A 14,965-nucleotide genomic window follows, 5' to 3' on the forward strand; every position below is an offset into this window, starting at 1 on the left:
AGGTCAAAACCTGGGCTGAGCAATGCATTAGGGATAATATGCTAAAACCTTTAACTCTTGTTCGTCACGAATGGATGGTAGTTATACGTAGTTAGTAACTGTAGTTTACAAAAAAAAAAAAACCTCCCTGAGTTACTCATTAAATTGGCACAAGAGGCATGTGGAGGGGCTAAATATACACATATACTTATTTAATATTAAAAAGAAAAGAAAACCTCATCAGGTTAAAGCCTGACCTGAGCAATGCATAAGGGGAAAAATACTAAAACCTTTAACTCTTGTTAGCCGAGCAAGGATGGTAGTTACATTTAATAGCTGTAGTTTACAAATAAAAAAAAAACCTCCCTGAGTCACTCATTAAATTGGCAGATTTGCTTCAAGTAAACATTGACAGCAGTTTTAAGTCAAATCCAGCAAGTGAGTTTTTGTATTTTGAATAGATAGAAAGATAGAGGGAACTATTTTCTAGTGCTGAACATTTTTTTTCACTAGTCAAAGCCATATTGTTTAGACTGCAATAATTACTGAAAATAATATGTAGGTAAACAATTTTCAGTCATGCATTCATTTCCTGTAAAAATGTAGAAGTTTGTGGGCGCTCCGCGTGTCCACTGGTCTTATGTGTAATTTCTGACATCATGTATGTGAAACTGTGTATATACCAAGGTATATATGCAAACATTTCTAAAACGAGAACATACTAAAAGCCATTGTTAAAGTCTACTCTATGTACTACGAGTTCTCTACGTAAATGTGTGTACGTGTCCGTGCTCGTCCGTATTGTTTGACATGTTGTTAGTTCATGTACTGTTGATGCTGTGGGTGTTTCATAACTGAATGTGCACAAGTCTCATTGTCTCCGAGACAGCACAATGTCTGACTTGCATGCTGTCTGATACCAAAACACTAGGTTCAGTGCTGTTTATGTATAAACGTCCCTGCAACAGAAGCTGCTCATTAGATCGGAGAGTCATTTTGTTCTTCTCTTAGAATAGAAATGAATCTTGTATAAAGGCCAATATATGGGATTTACAGCAAACACTGTCAACTCAGTTCAGATTAAAATATACTTCTTTGTTTTAAACTATACACTCTTAGAAAAACTAATATCGTACATTTGAAAAAAAAAATGTACTGTATCTTTAGAACTGTATCTTTCTTTGTTCTTTCCTGAGACAATTCCATTACATCTTTTGTACTTTTAATATGCATCTTTCATCTGTAAATGTGGATAGATTACACCCAGAATAATGATTCAAGTACATATATGGAGATTTCTTTTGTAAAGGTTTAAAAAAGCAACCACCTCAGCAACACTTTTTTTTCTAAGAGTGTATGACATTCTGAATATAACACCATGACTTATGAATTTCTTTTAATTAGAACTCTGACTTTTTCTTTTTCAGGACTTTAATCTTAGAATTTTTTTTTTTTAACTTTAGGCTTAAATCCCAGATTAAAGTTAGAATTCTGAGATTAAAGTTAAAAATCTCAAATTGCTTATACTTGGCCTAATCCACTTCCATCCACACTTTTACATATGACAAAAGGAAATAATTTAAATTCTATTCTGAAGACTGTTTCACTCACCACAGATTGAACACATTTAACACATTTATAATTTATATAATTACTGCTGTTTTTTTTTTTCCATTAGAAAACATTGTGTCCTAGTCAACTGGGTAAAAGGGCTTGAAATGTAAACTTGTTCTTCTCCATTTTAGGCATCCTTGATAAAATTAGCTCTTTTAGTTTTTACTATACAGCTTGTTTAATTTTTGGTGGTTTGAATTTCCGTTTAAATCATTAATTAATTTATTGCTTCATCGTTTCATATCGGAGGTAGACAGTTACCAATAAATCTGTGTGCTTTCATTTCACATTCAAGCCTTACCATGCGTACTTAATGTATTATGTGGAAATGATGTGTGTCTGTTGGCTCTTGTCTCTGTTTAAGGCAAACTGCATAGAAACTACCTATGCTAAGGGCTATCAAACCATGCTTATTCACATTTTCTTCTTCGTTCATATTTTTTGTTGCGACTTCTGCAGGCAAATTCATTTTAAATAGGAAAACAAAAGTTTACAAGAAGGGTAAAACATTTGTCTCTTCATTCTGAAACTTTGACATTAGTAAATTCTTTGTGTATGAAATAAAGTAAATAAAACAAGACCCTTTGGGTGAATGTTATCTGGATGACTTTATTTCACGTAGAAGCTCAGAATTTGTTGAAGTGAGATTTAGAAGAGGATTTAACATCGGGCTATGGCAGATGTTTTCTAACTGCTTTTTATGATACAAAAAAAAAACAATATATAAAATATATAAAACACATATTTGTGTTGCTAATGGTTTACAGTGGTGTTTCTGAGTTAAAGAGTGAATATGAATCCAGATCTTGAATAATTTACTCAGTTTCTGTTGCCAGGGACCTAAAAACTTCAATCAGGGGAATAATATTATTTCTCAAAATCTGTTGTTACATACTGTATTTCTTATAAGAACTTTGACATTTTTCACATAGAGTGTATTTAAAGCTTGGAATGTTCTTTCTGGAAAAAGCAATTATACAAAATGTAACTAAACATGTGACGTGTGAATAGACTACATGTATTAATGTTTACTGCTTGATGATTTAGTCTTGCACTTAATGGGTATTACTGCTGGGGTTAGTAATCGAATCTAATCAATTATTCTATTTAATTAAGTTTAACTTTCAACTTTATCATGTCAGAAATAAAATTGTAACTTTTCTTAAAATGTTGTTTTTGTTCTTTTTTTTTATATAACGTATTTTTCTTGTAGAACAGAAATACTTTCTTGCATGTAGATTTTTTAACCGCATCAACAGTACCACTGTTAAACCTTAATAAGCACCTGCTGTACCCGTAAACACCCATACCAATTACAATTATTGCAAGCAACAGTTGAATGTAGATAAAATACTGAAAAGATTTTAATCAAACAAGCACACAAGCAAATATACAAACTGAAAATGTATTTTTACCAAGATGATCTGCCAAAACATCTAATAACTACATCAATGTCATTTTCTTTTCTTCATTTATGCTGATTCACTTCTTGGTGTGCTAGTGTATAAATTTTTTATTGTGCAAGATAATGATAAAGTTGAAAGGTATTGATTTAAAAAATAAAAAAAGTAGTTTTATTGACACAGAGTGTGTGTGTGTGTGTGTAAGAGAGAGAGAGAGAGAGAGAGAGAGAGAGAGTGTATGTTAGAAATGTACAGTGTGAACTCAGATGAGATATTTATTTGATTGCATGTCACAGTAAAGATCTGTCAAACCAAACCACTGTAAAATTGTCATTAAGAAGATTTAAAAGTTGAATTTAGCCTTTTTGGAAAGATCATGCACAAATAAAATTGATTTTTAAAAACATTTCTGTGTTGAACTTTTAATGAAATTGTCTTTATTTATACATTTGTACTTTGTTTTACAGATTACGATGTATTATAATAAAAGATAAAAACGTCTTTAAAACAACAGAATTCAGTAGCTGCATGTATTATTATTATTATTATTATTATTATTATTATTATTTAAAAACTGTGTTAGTTAATATCAGACCATGATCTTAAACCAAAATGCCTAAAAGAGAACAGCAACAGATTTTTGCTAGTGAAGACAAATGTAAAATAAATTATGATTCAGGCTTAAAAAAAATAATAACTTTCTGTTAAGAGCTTTCTTAAAAGAAAATATGGGCAGAAAGTGCATGTCAAGTGTGGCTTATATTAAATAGAGCATGAGTAAAGAAAAAAGACAGGTTGTTAAGAGTGAAGGTAATTCATTAAAGACAGTCTGGTGGCAACAAAGGGTTAAAAACAAAAGAAAAAAATGAGAAAATAGACCATGCATTATAAATTATCTAATTATATTTGAAAAGGTCTACAAAAGTATAGATTTTTTTTTTTGTATACCACAAATGTACCTTATACATGTTGACCTGGTCTGGATCCTAAACTGCCAGACCTGTAAGTGGATTTCGTGATCATCTTGTAGATGACTGGTGCCTTGAAAGCAACAAGATTTAAAACACTCCACAATGTGTCTTCCTCTGTCCAGAGATTCCATTTAGATTAGCAACACCAGACCTATGAATTCTGTTATGAGTATCCAGGCTGTTCTAATCTTGTTTTATTTGTATTTGAGACCAGGCCTTTCCAATGATCAGATTTCATCACTGAAAACAAAGGCTTGTGTTGGTGATGCAGAATGTTAAGGAAGGATTTGAGAGAAAAAGAGAGAAATAACGACATGGGGCATATTTTCATGATTATTTGTGGTCATTCGTCTATTTATCTTCAGTTTTCCAATGACCGTTAACATCTTGCTGTAAAAGATGCAATGAGGCAACAGTGCTCAAAAGGAACCGAGTCGATTTTAAAGCCTATTTGCCGTTTAACCATTTAGAAATATTATTCATATTGGGTTTTATAAGTCTAGGAAACAGTGACCAGACAAACAATCTGATGACCCAGACCGAAACATTTACATCAGATATGGAATCACACTAAGATGCTTACAGATTGTATGGGAGAAAAAAATGAGATACCCTGCAAAATGACATCATGCCAGTCCTCAACGCATAACCACAACATCAATCTGGAACAGACACAGGGGAAACAGAGGATGTCAAATGGAGAACATTTTGTGAGCCTCAGTCTACGGTTACACTCAAATGCCCTTGGTTTCTGTTTCCATCACACTTGCACACTGACAAGCTCTTCATACTGGTCTATATTTACATCCATTTTTCTAGAAGACATTTCCAGCCACGCGGCTGTGTCATTTTTTCGTTCCACCGTACTTACTGCACACCGGCAAGCTCAAAGATGTGGTCTACTGTATACTGCATCTCACACAACAGAACTCATAATAAACTTTCTTTGGGTATTTTCTTTCTTTAAATTGCTTTAGAAAACATATGAGATATATTTAACAATTTCAACTATAAATTATAATCAGTAATAAATCTGCTATTAACCAGGCAGGAAGAACGAAAAGACAGGTCCCTCCTACGCTCACCTGGACAAGACAAGAGATTATGGATCTAAATTAGGTGTAATTAAGGTGCATTCAGGAGGTGCTTATAGCTCCCTGTGATGTGTAGGAAGCGAAGAAGTGAGACATCCTGGAGCCTGCAGGGCTGAGTCACTGGAGAATGGGGTGAGGACAGCTGCCACTAGTTCGCGTGGACACACAACGCTCATGCTGGGAAAGTCTGTCACCGCTGAAGAAGATTAACCACACGGCTGTGTCTAATCTTCCTTTGTGCCTCATTCCCCAGTGACCGGAGACTCCACGTCTACAGGAAACCAGTGTTTACTTAATCAATGGTAGTCCTCTGCTGCAGTCTTATTTAATGCATGGCACAACTTGAGCATGGCGACTGTTGACCTCAGCATGTAATAAGAGGCAATGAGTTGAAGAGAAACCACATTGCAGGGGCAGCAGTTTCCAAGTACCAGATAAGTGGCACAGCTGCCAAATGTCTTTTGCTTCCCCAGTGGACCTAACTTATCCATTCTAACTCTCATGTCCAGGTGAAACGCCAAAATGGTAGCCAATTTTACAGCATGTTTTTTTTATTTTTGTATCCTGTACAGTATATCTGATTGAGTATGTCTTACGGGATGTAGCCAGCGAGACTAAACATTTGAGTGCTGATTTTAAATCTCCTGAAGTAGCACTAATTTCAAAGCATAATGATTTTAAATGCATGAATGGGCCCCAAAGAGAGGTCAGTGTAGGTGAACACGGAGTTACAGTTTTCATTCTGGGCACCACGGTTCTTCATGCAGACCCACCATATGGCCATAGGTTTCCATACACCTAACCATCGCACCCATATGTGCTTGTTGAACATCCCAGTCCAGATTTAGTCCTTTGCTTTTATAATAACATGGAGCATGGGGAATGTGGAGAGTTACAGTATCTAAAAAAAAAAAAAAGTAAACCCTCACATTTCAGTAACCATTTTATTATATGTTCTTAAGGGACAATATTATAGAAATGAAAATTGGATATAGTTTAGAGAAGTCAATGTGCAGCCTGTATAGCAGTACAGATTTACTGTCCTCTAACAATAACTCAACATGCAGACTTTATTGTCTAAATAACTGGCAACAAAAATGAGAACATGTCAAAACTGTGTCCAAAGTGTCAATATTTTGTATGAGCATCATTGTTATCTAGTCCGGCCTTAATCCTCCTGGGCATGGAATTCACCAGAGCTGCATATGTTGCTGGCATCCTCTTCCACTCCATAATATCCTCACAAAGCTGCTGGATGTTAGACACATGAATAGGACATGTGACTTTGCATAGATAAAAAAGTACAGCTGTTATCACTAAGGGTGTACTCACTTTTGTTTCCAGCTATTGTGACAATAAATCTATACTGTTCTACTCTAAAATATATCCATGTTTCATTTCTATAGTATTGTCCTTTGAGAAGATGTACTACAATGTGTGCTGAAATTAGAGGGGGGTTCTTACTTTTGTGAGTGGGTGTAGTCTTTTAGCCTCAAGAACATTAGTGAGGTTAGGCCAAGGAAGCCTGGGTTTGCGGTCCATGTTTCTGTTTATCCTAGAGGTACAAACTAAGTGGGAGAGGGAGAGATGCACCCTGGATGAGACAAGCAAACCCACAGACTCAACATTAAAAAATATAATCATGCAATTCAGAACCACTAGTAACTTGCAGTTTTCTTTGGAGTCAAAATGATTCGTTCAGGAATACTGATAAAACCAGCCGTGTGTAACTTTATAACATTTTGATTTTGCCTCTCATGCTAATCAACTGGATTATACATGCCAACACAGAAACCATCACTGAATTGGATTGAATTAAAGTGTTCACAGATGCCTACTGTACTTACGGCACTAGAACCTCCCAAGCTCCAGCACTTCCAAAGCTGCCATAGGTGAGCCCTTGAGCAAGGCCCTTAATCCTATCTACTCCAGGGGGGATGTATCCTGACTGACTCTTTGCTCTGACCACAGCTTCCTAACTGGGATATATAAAAGAAATAATTTCACTGCACTGTAAAGTACATGTGACAAATAAATAAATGTTAAGAACACCCATGAAGTAAGTGCTCTATTAGAGATGAATGCCATGTTAAAGTCCTAGCAGTTCAAACACAAGTCTTCTGTCTGGGTTGCATGAAAGATCAGATGTTCACTATCTGGTAGGAAAAATTCTGAGCACAACAGAGAATGGTATACTGGTTTACCTTCGTGAAACTCTTAAAGATTAATCACAACCAGGCAATGTAGGTGTGTAGGTGTGCTTGAAGACACAACTCATAGATTCAACTACAAAGACACTATAGAGGCATCTAACCACCAACACATACAAAGCAAGCTTATAGTCAGAGTATGTGCTTCTCCCACTCCATTGCTTACATAATCACTAGCAAAAAGGTTTTTACAGACACCTATAAAATATACAGTATGTATAGAGGTCCAACCTATACAGTGCACATCATTCACAGAACAGAATTCATCTAAGAGCATATATGACTTTAATTAATTAATGCAATGGCCTTCCATTTATGATTACCAGTTATAACTTAGACAAACATTGGTGCAGAGCTCTAAATGAAAACTAAGGAGTCTTTCATAAGGGTAAGTTGGAAAAAACCCTATACAGTGCATGGTTTTACCCGTCACCCCCCAAAATGGTGTACCTTATACTGCATACTGGAGTGTTGACAATACAGATCTGTTCAGTATATAGCTCTCTAAATGACTTTGCTGTATACAGTTTACTGATACTAGAGTGAGCATACTGTGTCCCCAAAGCAAACATGAAAGGCAGAACATTTGCAAGAAACCAGCTGGATTTTATACTGCTAGATCATCCTGTGTGTACAGCTAGCAAACATTGATAATTGCCAGGCTTTAGCAACACATTCAGATAATATAGAAAAAATGATTAAGATGTATATTACAAAACTGAAATAATATAAAATTGTTTAATAAGACACAATAAAACTAACTGTGGAATATCTGCAGTGAAAAAACATCCAGCAAGTGTGCACTACTCCAGAAATGGGCACAGTGCCCTCTAGTGTCTCTATTTTCCAAAATGAACCACAGTATCCTATTATCTGCAACAGAATTTCATTATTATGTGAGGAAATGTGTCAAACTACGTAAATGGGCCTGTAAAATAAATTCCATTTATGACAATATCAGTTTATATATAAACCACAGATTTTTGTACAGATTTTCAAAGCAGTTGATAGACAGAAAAAAAAAATCACAATGAGAAGATACTAGACAACAGTCCCAGGAAAAAGGTAACGAGGAAGGATTATGTCCTCATCTTAAAAGAGCAATGAGCATGTAAAGAAATGCTGAACAACAGCAGACGTTTTAAGAATTTACAAAACTGTGTCCATGTTGAATTTAGCTCTTTAAGAGTCATTAGGAAGGCCAAAGAGCTTTACAGTCCCTGCCTCCCGATTGCTGTCGTATTTGCCCTCCTTGTCATCGCAGGCATACGCCAGCAGCGGTCTTTTAGGGTGCCAGGCCACAGTGAAGGTTGGAGACTCGCACTGCACTTCCCAAAGCTTTTCTCCTGCACAAATACACCACAAAAACTTTTAATGAACATCAGATAAAGCTTGGATACTATGAATGCTAAAATCTTTTGTGCGCTGAAAACAAAATTAGAGGGCAGAAAACTAAGTCACGAAGGCTGACAGTCGAACCACAACCGTGTATAGCTTACCTGTCTCTACTTCAGCAATGTCAATAAAGTGATCCTCAGAGGCGGACGCCAACATTTTGCCATCATGACTGAAACTCAGTGTTCTCACTGGCCAGTCTAACCTGCAGGACATCCAATTAAGAGAAGACAACGTAACTTGATATCAATTTGGGTACATGAGTCTTCTTTTGCAAAAAAAAAAAAAATTATATATATATATATATATATATATATATATATATATATAAATTATACACACACACATTATATATGTATGTATGTGTGTGCATTTATATATGGAATAACTGTTAAAACCTGATTACCTAGAGAAACAGCGAACACACACCAACTCCTCGACATTCCAAAGACTAACCAGGGCATCTGCACTTCCAGTAGCAAAATATTTTCCCGTAGGATCAAATTTAATGCAGATACAATTAGATGGATGGGCATTAATTGACTGGATAAGCTTCAGGTCAGGATAGCTGGAAATTAAAATCAATCATGAAACAAAAGTAAAAGAAGTACACGAACAAAATGTACAAACTGTGCCATATTTTACTGTTAAAGGTTTGCCCTGATGATTATGAACCCAAGTTGAATGAGATTCAATTTCTTTTTCTCACCGATGTTCTTATTAATCCATCGCATCCTGTTACTTGGTGGTTCTGTGCCCCTCACTAAACTCACATTTATTTTCTTTTACTTGTTTTATAGCTAAAATCATATTTAAAGTCTATTAAAAAAAAATTATGTTAAAAACATTTGATTTAAAGTTGAATATAGACATGACGTTTCCAAAATTAATGAGTTATTGTGTTAAATAGTCATGATCTCGGAAATTGACCAAAATAATTGTGATTATGATTTTGGCCATAATCGGCCAGCTCCAATCCAAACTTCCTTAATTTTACTTCTCCTCCAAATGCACCATTTCAGTGTCTATTTAATTGAGCTACTGCTGATGAACGCCCCAAGAGGACAGCAGTGCTGAGCAACAAGTCGGGGGGAAAGCATCCTCTCATATGAGGTCACAATAGAGGAAAAATCTTATTGCCTTATATAAGCAGTGGCCACTACAAAAATAGAAAAGCAGGGAATGTCCCCCCCTCCCCCTTATGTTTTTTGTTTGCACTCAGTGAGTGAACAGTAATTTCTTTATGATAGACCCCCTTTAAATGACAACAAACTAATATAATTCATTTGCATATACACTCAGTGTTTTCAAGTGAACCAAAAGAAAAAACAAAACAAAAAAAACTACATTTGCATTCTGACCTATTTCTTCACTTCATGCGAGTGAACAATTGCTATGCTCTGAGAGAAATAAATGCTATTAAGTTCTGAATGTTTCAGATTACCTCAAAATGTTAATGCAGCCATTGCCGTTTGTCAAAAAGAACATATCGTTGTCGTTGTTCCATGAAATCTCGTTGACCTCAAACTTGAACTGCTCTTCAGCACGAGGACGATGAGTCTTTGCATCGATGAAAGTCACCACATCATCCTTATTCCCAACAGCGATGGTCTGGCCATCAGGACTCCAACATATGTTGATGTTCTCTCCTAACATAATAGCGCATTTGTAAAAATCGTTTTGTTACTTTTTACGTGAACTGAGTAAATGAGCAGATATGATGCTCCATTCAAAAAAATATTTAGAAGTTATGATAAGTAGTTATGAATATGAACAAAGAATGTGCAAACGCAGGAAAACACAAAATTATACAAATAAAAAAAACTTGCAAATCCATGTCTCCAGCATTTTCTCCAGCTTCCTACATTCACTGGGCATAAACCCCTTTTAACCACCATATATAACAGATCCGCAAAACAAGATGAGAAAACATGTATAACAATATACATGAAGACAAAATTCTAATAAAAAGATGAAAACATCTTCGCCCTCAAAACTAGTGATTACAAGAAACAACAATGCTTCTCAATACATATGGATACTACAAGTATACATAAACGCAATGAACACAACAAGGTATTATTGAGGTTATAGAACAAGCTTGTAAGTTTACACATACAGTAACATGTATACGACCAACAATTACACAACACCCAGAGTCTCAGATGGGATTATCAGAAGCTATGGCTTTAAAAGAGATTTTGTAGGAAGGAAGCACTTCTTCAGCTTTGGATGGTAGGAGCATGGTTTGGATGTAGTGTCTGAACCCTTCTAGAGTGTGAACCCTCACACTGAACCCTTCTAGAGTGTGGTCCGATTAAATGTTCAGCACAAACATGGCCCTTCCACTTCCCATGCCCAAATTAAGTAGATTTGATTAGAGCTGAGAAGAGCGTTTACCACTTTTTAGTCCTTCAACTAATAGCTTGTGAAACTTGTCCAGGGGACGCCACAGCAGACCATCTGATCTGAACACAGGTGTTCGTGCCGGATGCCCTTTATGACGCAACCCTACTATTTTTCAATCAGGCTTGTGCCTTTGCATGCAGTAGTTTGGTAGTATGGTGGGTGGGCGTAGGGTTAAGGGTCTTCACCAACAGTGATAACCGACTGGCGGCGAGACTCAAACCTGGATCCTCTGATCAACAACCTAGAGCCTTAGACGGCTGAGCCACCCAGCCAGAAATCCCACTTTGGCACATGCTGTTAACTTTTTTTCATAAGTTGATGGTTTTCCCATAACAGCATGACCGGCAGTGTTTTATTCATGAATTAATTCACATCAATAAGAGAAGGCGTAAGAGGTTTAACCTTTTGTGCTGACCGTGGCCATGCATTTCGTAGTGCGGACGTCCCAGATCCGGATGGTTTTGTCTCCTGATGCAGTGACGAACAGATCTGGGTTGGTGGGGTGCCAGCACAGCTGATCCACACTGTCCCCATGTCCTCTGAAGTTATTCTCCTTCACCTGTGTTGGAACAGAAGGACGCTTTAAGTCCTAAACCAACTCCAACAACCTAAGAGTCATACTTCTGTTATCTGATAACAACTGAAACCTTTAAATATGACAGCATGATACAAAAAACAAGCCACCATGAGCATAAGAGATTAGTGTTAATGCACTTATTGACTCATTGAGGGAGCATCAAGGTGTGAAGTATGACGTAATATGAATTAAGCTACAAGGTAACAGTGTAACATTGAAACACACTGTTTATGGGAAGAAGTGCCAGTAACACCTGTACCCACCAAGCGGTCTTTTTCGAGCACAAAAACACTTGCAGTTTTGTCGAACGAACCCGAGGCCAGTCTCCTTCCATCACAGCTCCAGGCGACGGAGTGAACTTTCGCGCTGTGTGCCGGAAACTCGCGACTTTTGCTGTTGTTTTTAAAATTCTCGTGCATCTCATGATAATAAGAGGACGCCATGCCGCCATCCGCTGCTTCCTTCCTCACCGCGCCGACTGTGTGTTTAAAATGGACGTAATGTAATGACAGCGCCACCTAGTGTGCGGGAGGACATCTACCCTCCGTCTTTGTTTCTACTACTCGTTCCAAATATTACGAGGGTGAGTCAAAAATGAAAAAAAAAATTTTAAGTAATTCAAATAATTATTAATAATTTACTATAACTATCCTTCAGAAAAGATAAATACTTATATTTTTTAAATAATCTACTTGCTTTTCAATGAGCTTTGTCCGTCTGTCGACAATTTCTTCTATTCGTTCGTTAAAAAATGTTTTATGTTGAGCTGCAAGCCATTAATGCACCGCTGTCTTCACTTCTTCATCAGAAGTGAATCTTCACAGTCGTACGGCTGCTTTCAGGGCACCAAACAGATGAAAGTCCCATGCAGAACTATATGTAGGATGCTTTAACAGCCCAGATTTTCAACAGTGTGCGCAGTAATCTACATTTAATCCAAAGTTTAGGTCTCACTATAACGAGCACTGTTGATTGTTGAACCTTTTAAGCATCAATTTTCCAGCTGATGATTGACTTTTTAACTTTTCTTGGTCACCGATTGAGGATGTTTCCATTCCACACTGTCAGGCTCGTAGTGATGAGTTTGTGTCTCGTCACCCCTAATGATTCTTTTAAAAAAAAAAACGTTCACCTTCCTCAGAGTATTGGTCCAAATTTAGTTTTGTCAGATATCCAAACACTTCTTTTTTTGCTCTTTTATGAGTTGTTTCAGCATTGGGTATACCCTCAGACTCCAAAAACTAAGCAGTGCTCGCTGCTCTTCTTTCGTGCTAATCACAATCATCCAATTTTTTCTCACACTGCAGTTACAAATTAAATGATGTAACACGTTCACATCTGCACAGCAGGGCTTGTGGACACATGTAGTCTTGAACAGAAAGCGCTGATAAGACAGTGTGGCCAAGAGAAGTTTTAATGTAACTGGAGTGCAGAAATTTTTTACTCACCGTCATCAATATTATATTGCCAAAAATGTATGAAAACCTGAACCTATACCCATATGTGGTTCTTCCCCTAACTGCTAGAACCAATTCAGAAGCATACGGTTGTTTGGGAGGTGTTTGTATGCTGTAGCATTACAATTTCCCTTCACTAAAATTGAAGTTCCAGCATAACCATACCCCTGTGTACAAACTGAGCTCCTAAGTTGTGATGTAATGGAAGAACTCAAGTGGAATTCACAGAACAGTGACGCAACCCTACTTAACATCTTTGGGATAAAATGTAACTCTAGGACTGTACAAAAAAAAAAAAACAGTACAGTGATCTCTATGAACATCACTTCCACATGAAATAGTGAATAGAGTTTACAATGCAACACAAACAGACATGCAGTGAGGTCATTAAGTATTTGATCACCCTGTGATTTTGCAAGTTCTCTTACTTAGAAATCATGGAGGGGTCTACAATTTTCAGCATAGGTGTATTTCCACTGTGAGAGACAGAATCTAAAAAGGAAAAAACGGAAATCACATAGTATAATTTTTTTAAACAATTTATTTGTGAATTACTGTATCAAATAAGTGTTTGATCACCAGATTTCTGACCCTCAAAGACCTGTTATTTTGCTTTAAAATTTTCCAGCTACAATATTTCCAGAGAACTTGCAAAATCACAGAGTGATCAAATATTTATTGACCTCACTGTATGTTATATAATTTTATGAAACAAATTTTGTTGTGTAAGGACATCCAACAGCTGAGATAATGGCCAGCCATGATGAAGAACAGATTCTCAATGCTGAGAATATAGTGCACACATGAGTTCTCTAGTTCTCATGAAATATAATAATTATGAGGGAATTAATATCTGGCCCAATATGTTGATTAAATCTGAGTAAATCTATACTGCAAATTATGTCATAAAGGAAGATCCTACAAAGACCTTAACAACATAAGTGCAACATTATAATTGTAATGCAATATCAACTGAATTTGTTTCTCTAATAAACCCCATTTTAATTACAGAGCAAAAAACCTTCAATGCATTCTGTAAAGACTTGTGAGCACTGACAGATCTAATGGACAAATCTAATGATGTGGAACCCTGATATCTTTGAGCCACTACTGACCACACAGGAGTTCTCCAGAGGTTACTGAACACTGATTAGACTGATGTCTTCCCCAATTTGAAGATTGAATCTGACTTCATCTATACTCCAAATGGTGTCCTTAGGGAAGAGGGTAAATTAAGTCAATGGAGCTAAAGAAACATTACATTTACAGTGTGACAGCAACAGTCACCCTACGAACCTGTTATTTTAATGATCTCATTTTAATTGATAAATGCAACAAAACCTTCCAATCAATTCTATAAGAGAATGCAACTGCTGACGGTCAGCACTAATGTGGACAACCAGTGTTGTTTTAGAGTTCTCCAGAGGACAATGATTAGAGCAGTGACAAAGAGGGATAGACTGAAATATAGGAGTGACCATTTGTCTCACAGGAGTCTGTGGAGGACAGTCCTACCACCCCTGTTGGGGCCATGGAGATATAAAAACAATGACAAGGAAAGAGAAATTCTTCGAATGTTTTAGCTTCATAAAGTTATTCATAAAGTTTCAATTGCTCTAACAGGGAAGCACTGTAGTACAGTAACTTCAACCAAAGGATCCCAAATCTGACATCCTTTTAACTTTACAAATAGTGTATTATACAGTATATAGAATTAATTCACTTTTTATTTGCACTCCATACAGTTTTCACACACCGTAACGTTTTCTCGCATTACTGTGAAATGGAAAGTAAATTGAAAATGTAACCAGTAATTTCATCCATCAAACTAAACTATCGGACTAAAGGTCTACTAT

At 36.4% G+C, this 14,965-nt stretch overlaps 1 protein-coding gene across 1 annotated transcript; it reads right to left on the reverse strand.

Annotated features, from left to right (window-relative positions):
* Positions 1 to 7,539: 7,539 nt before the first annotated feature.
* Positions 7,540 to 12,118, reverse strand: thoc3 (THO complex 3). Its single transcript, XM_053505318.1, has 6 exons — positions 11,916 to 12,118; positions 11,478 to 11,634; positions 10,111 to 10,315; positions 9,073 to 9,234; positions 8,771 to 8,871; positions 7,540 to 8,617 (listed from the first exon to the last, which is right to left on the reverse strand). The coding sequence occupies exons 1-6, from the start codon at positions 12,093 to 12,095 to the stop codon at positions 8,454 to 8,456; spliced, it is 969 nt and encodes a 322-aa protein (XP_053361293.1). The 5' UTR covers positions 12,096 to 12,118; the 3' UTR covers positions 7,540 to 8,453.
* Between the last annotated feature and the right edge of the window lie 2,847 nt (positions 12,119 to 14,965).

The sequence above is a fragment of the Clarias gariepinus genome, chromosome 10, assembly GCF_024256425.1.
Source record: "Clarias gariepinus isolate MV-2021 ecotype Netherlands chromosome 10, CGAR_prim_01v2, whole genome shotgun sequence".
NCBI lineage: Eukaryota > Metazoa > Chordata > Actinopteri > Siluriformes > Clariidae > Clarias > Clarias gariepinus.

What these genes read in the sequence shown, in the direction of transcription:
- thoc3 (XM_053505318.1), bottom strand. Translation starts at nt 12,095, where the DNA reads ATGGCGTCCTCTTATTATCATGAGATGCACGAGAATTTTAAAAACAAC. An exon ending in TGTGTTCGCTGTTTCTCTAG is followed by an intron (nt 8,872 to 9,072) that starts GTAATCAGGTTT and finishes GATGTCCTGCAG; the next exon opens with GTTAGACTGGCCAGTGAGAA. An exon ending in CATTGCTGAAGTAGAGACAG is followed by an intron (nt 8,618 to 8,770) that starts GTAAGCTATACA and finishes GTATTTGTGCAG; the next exon opens with GAGAAAAGCTTTGGGAAGTG.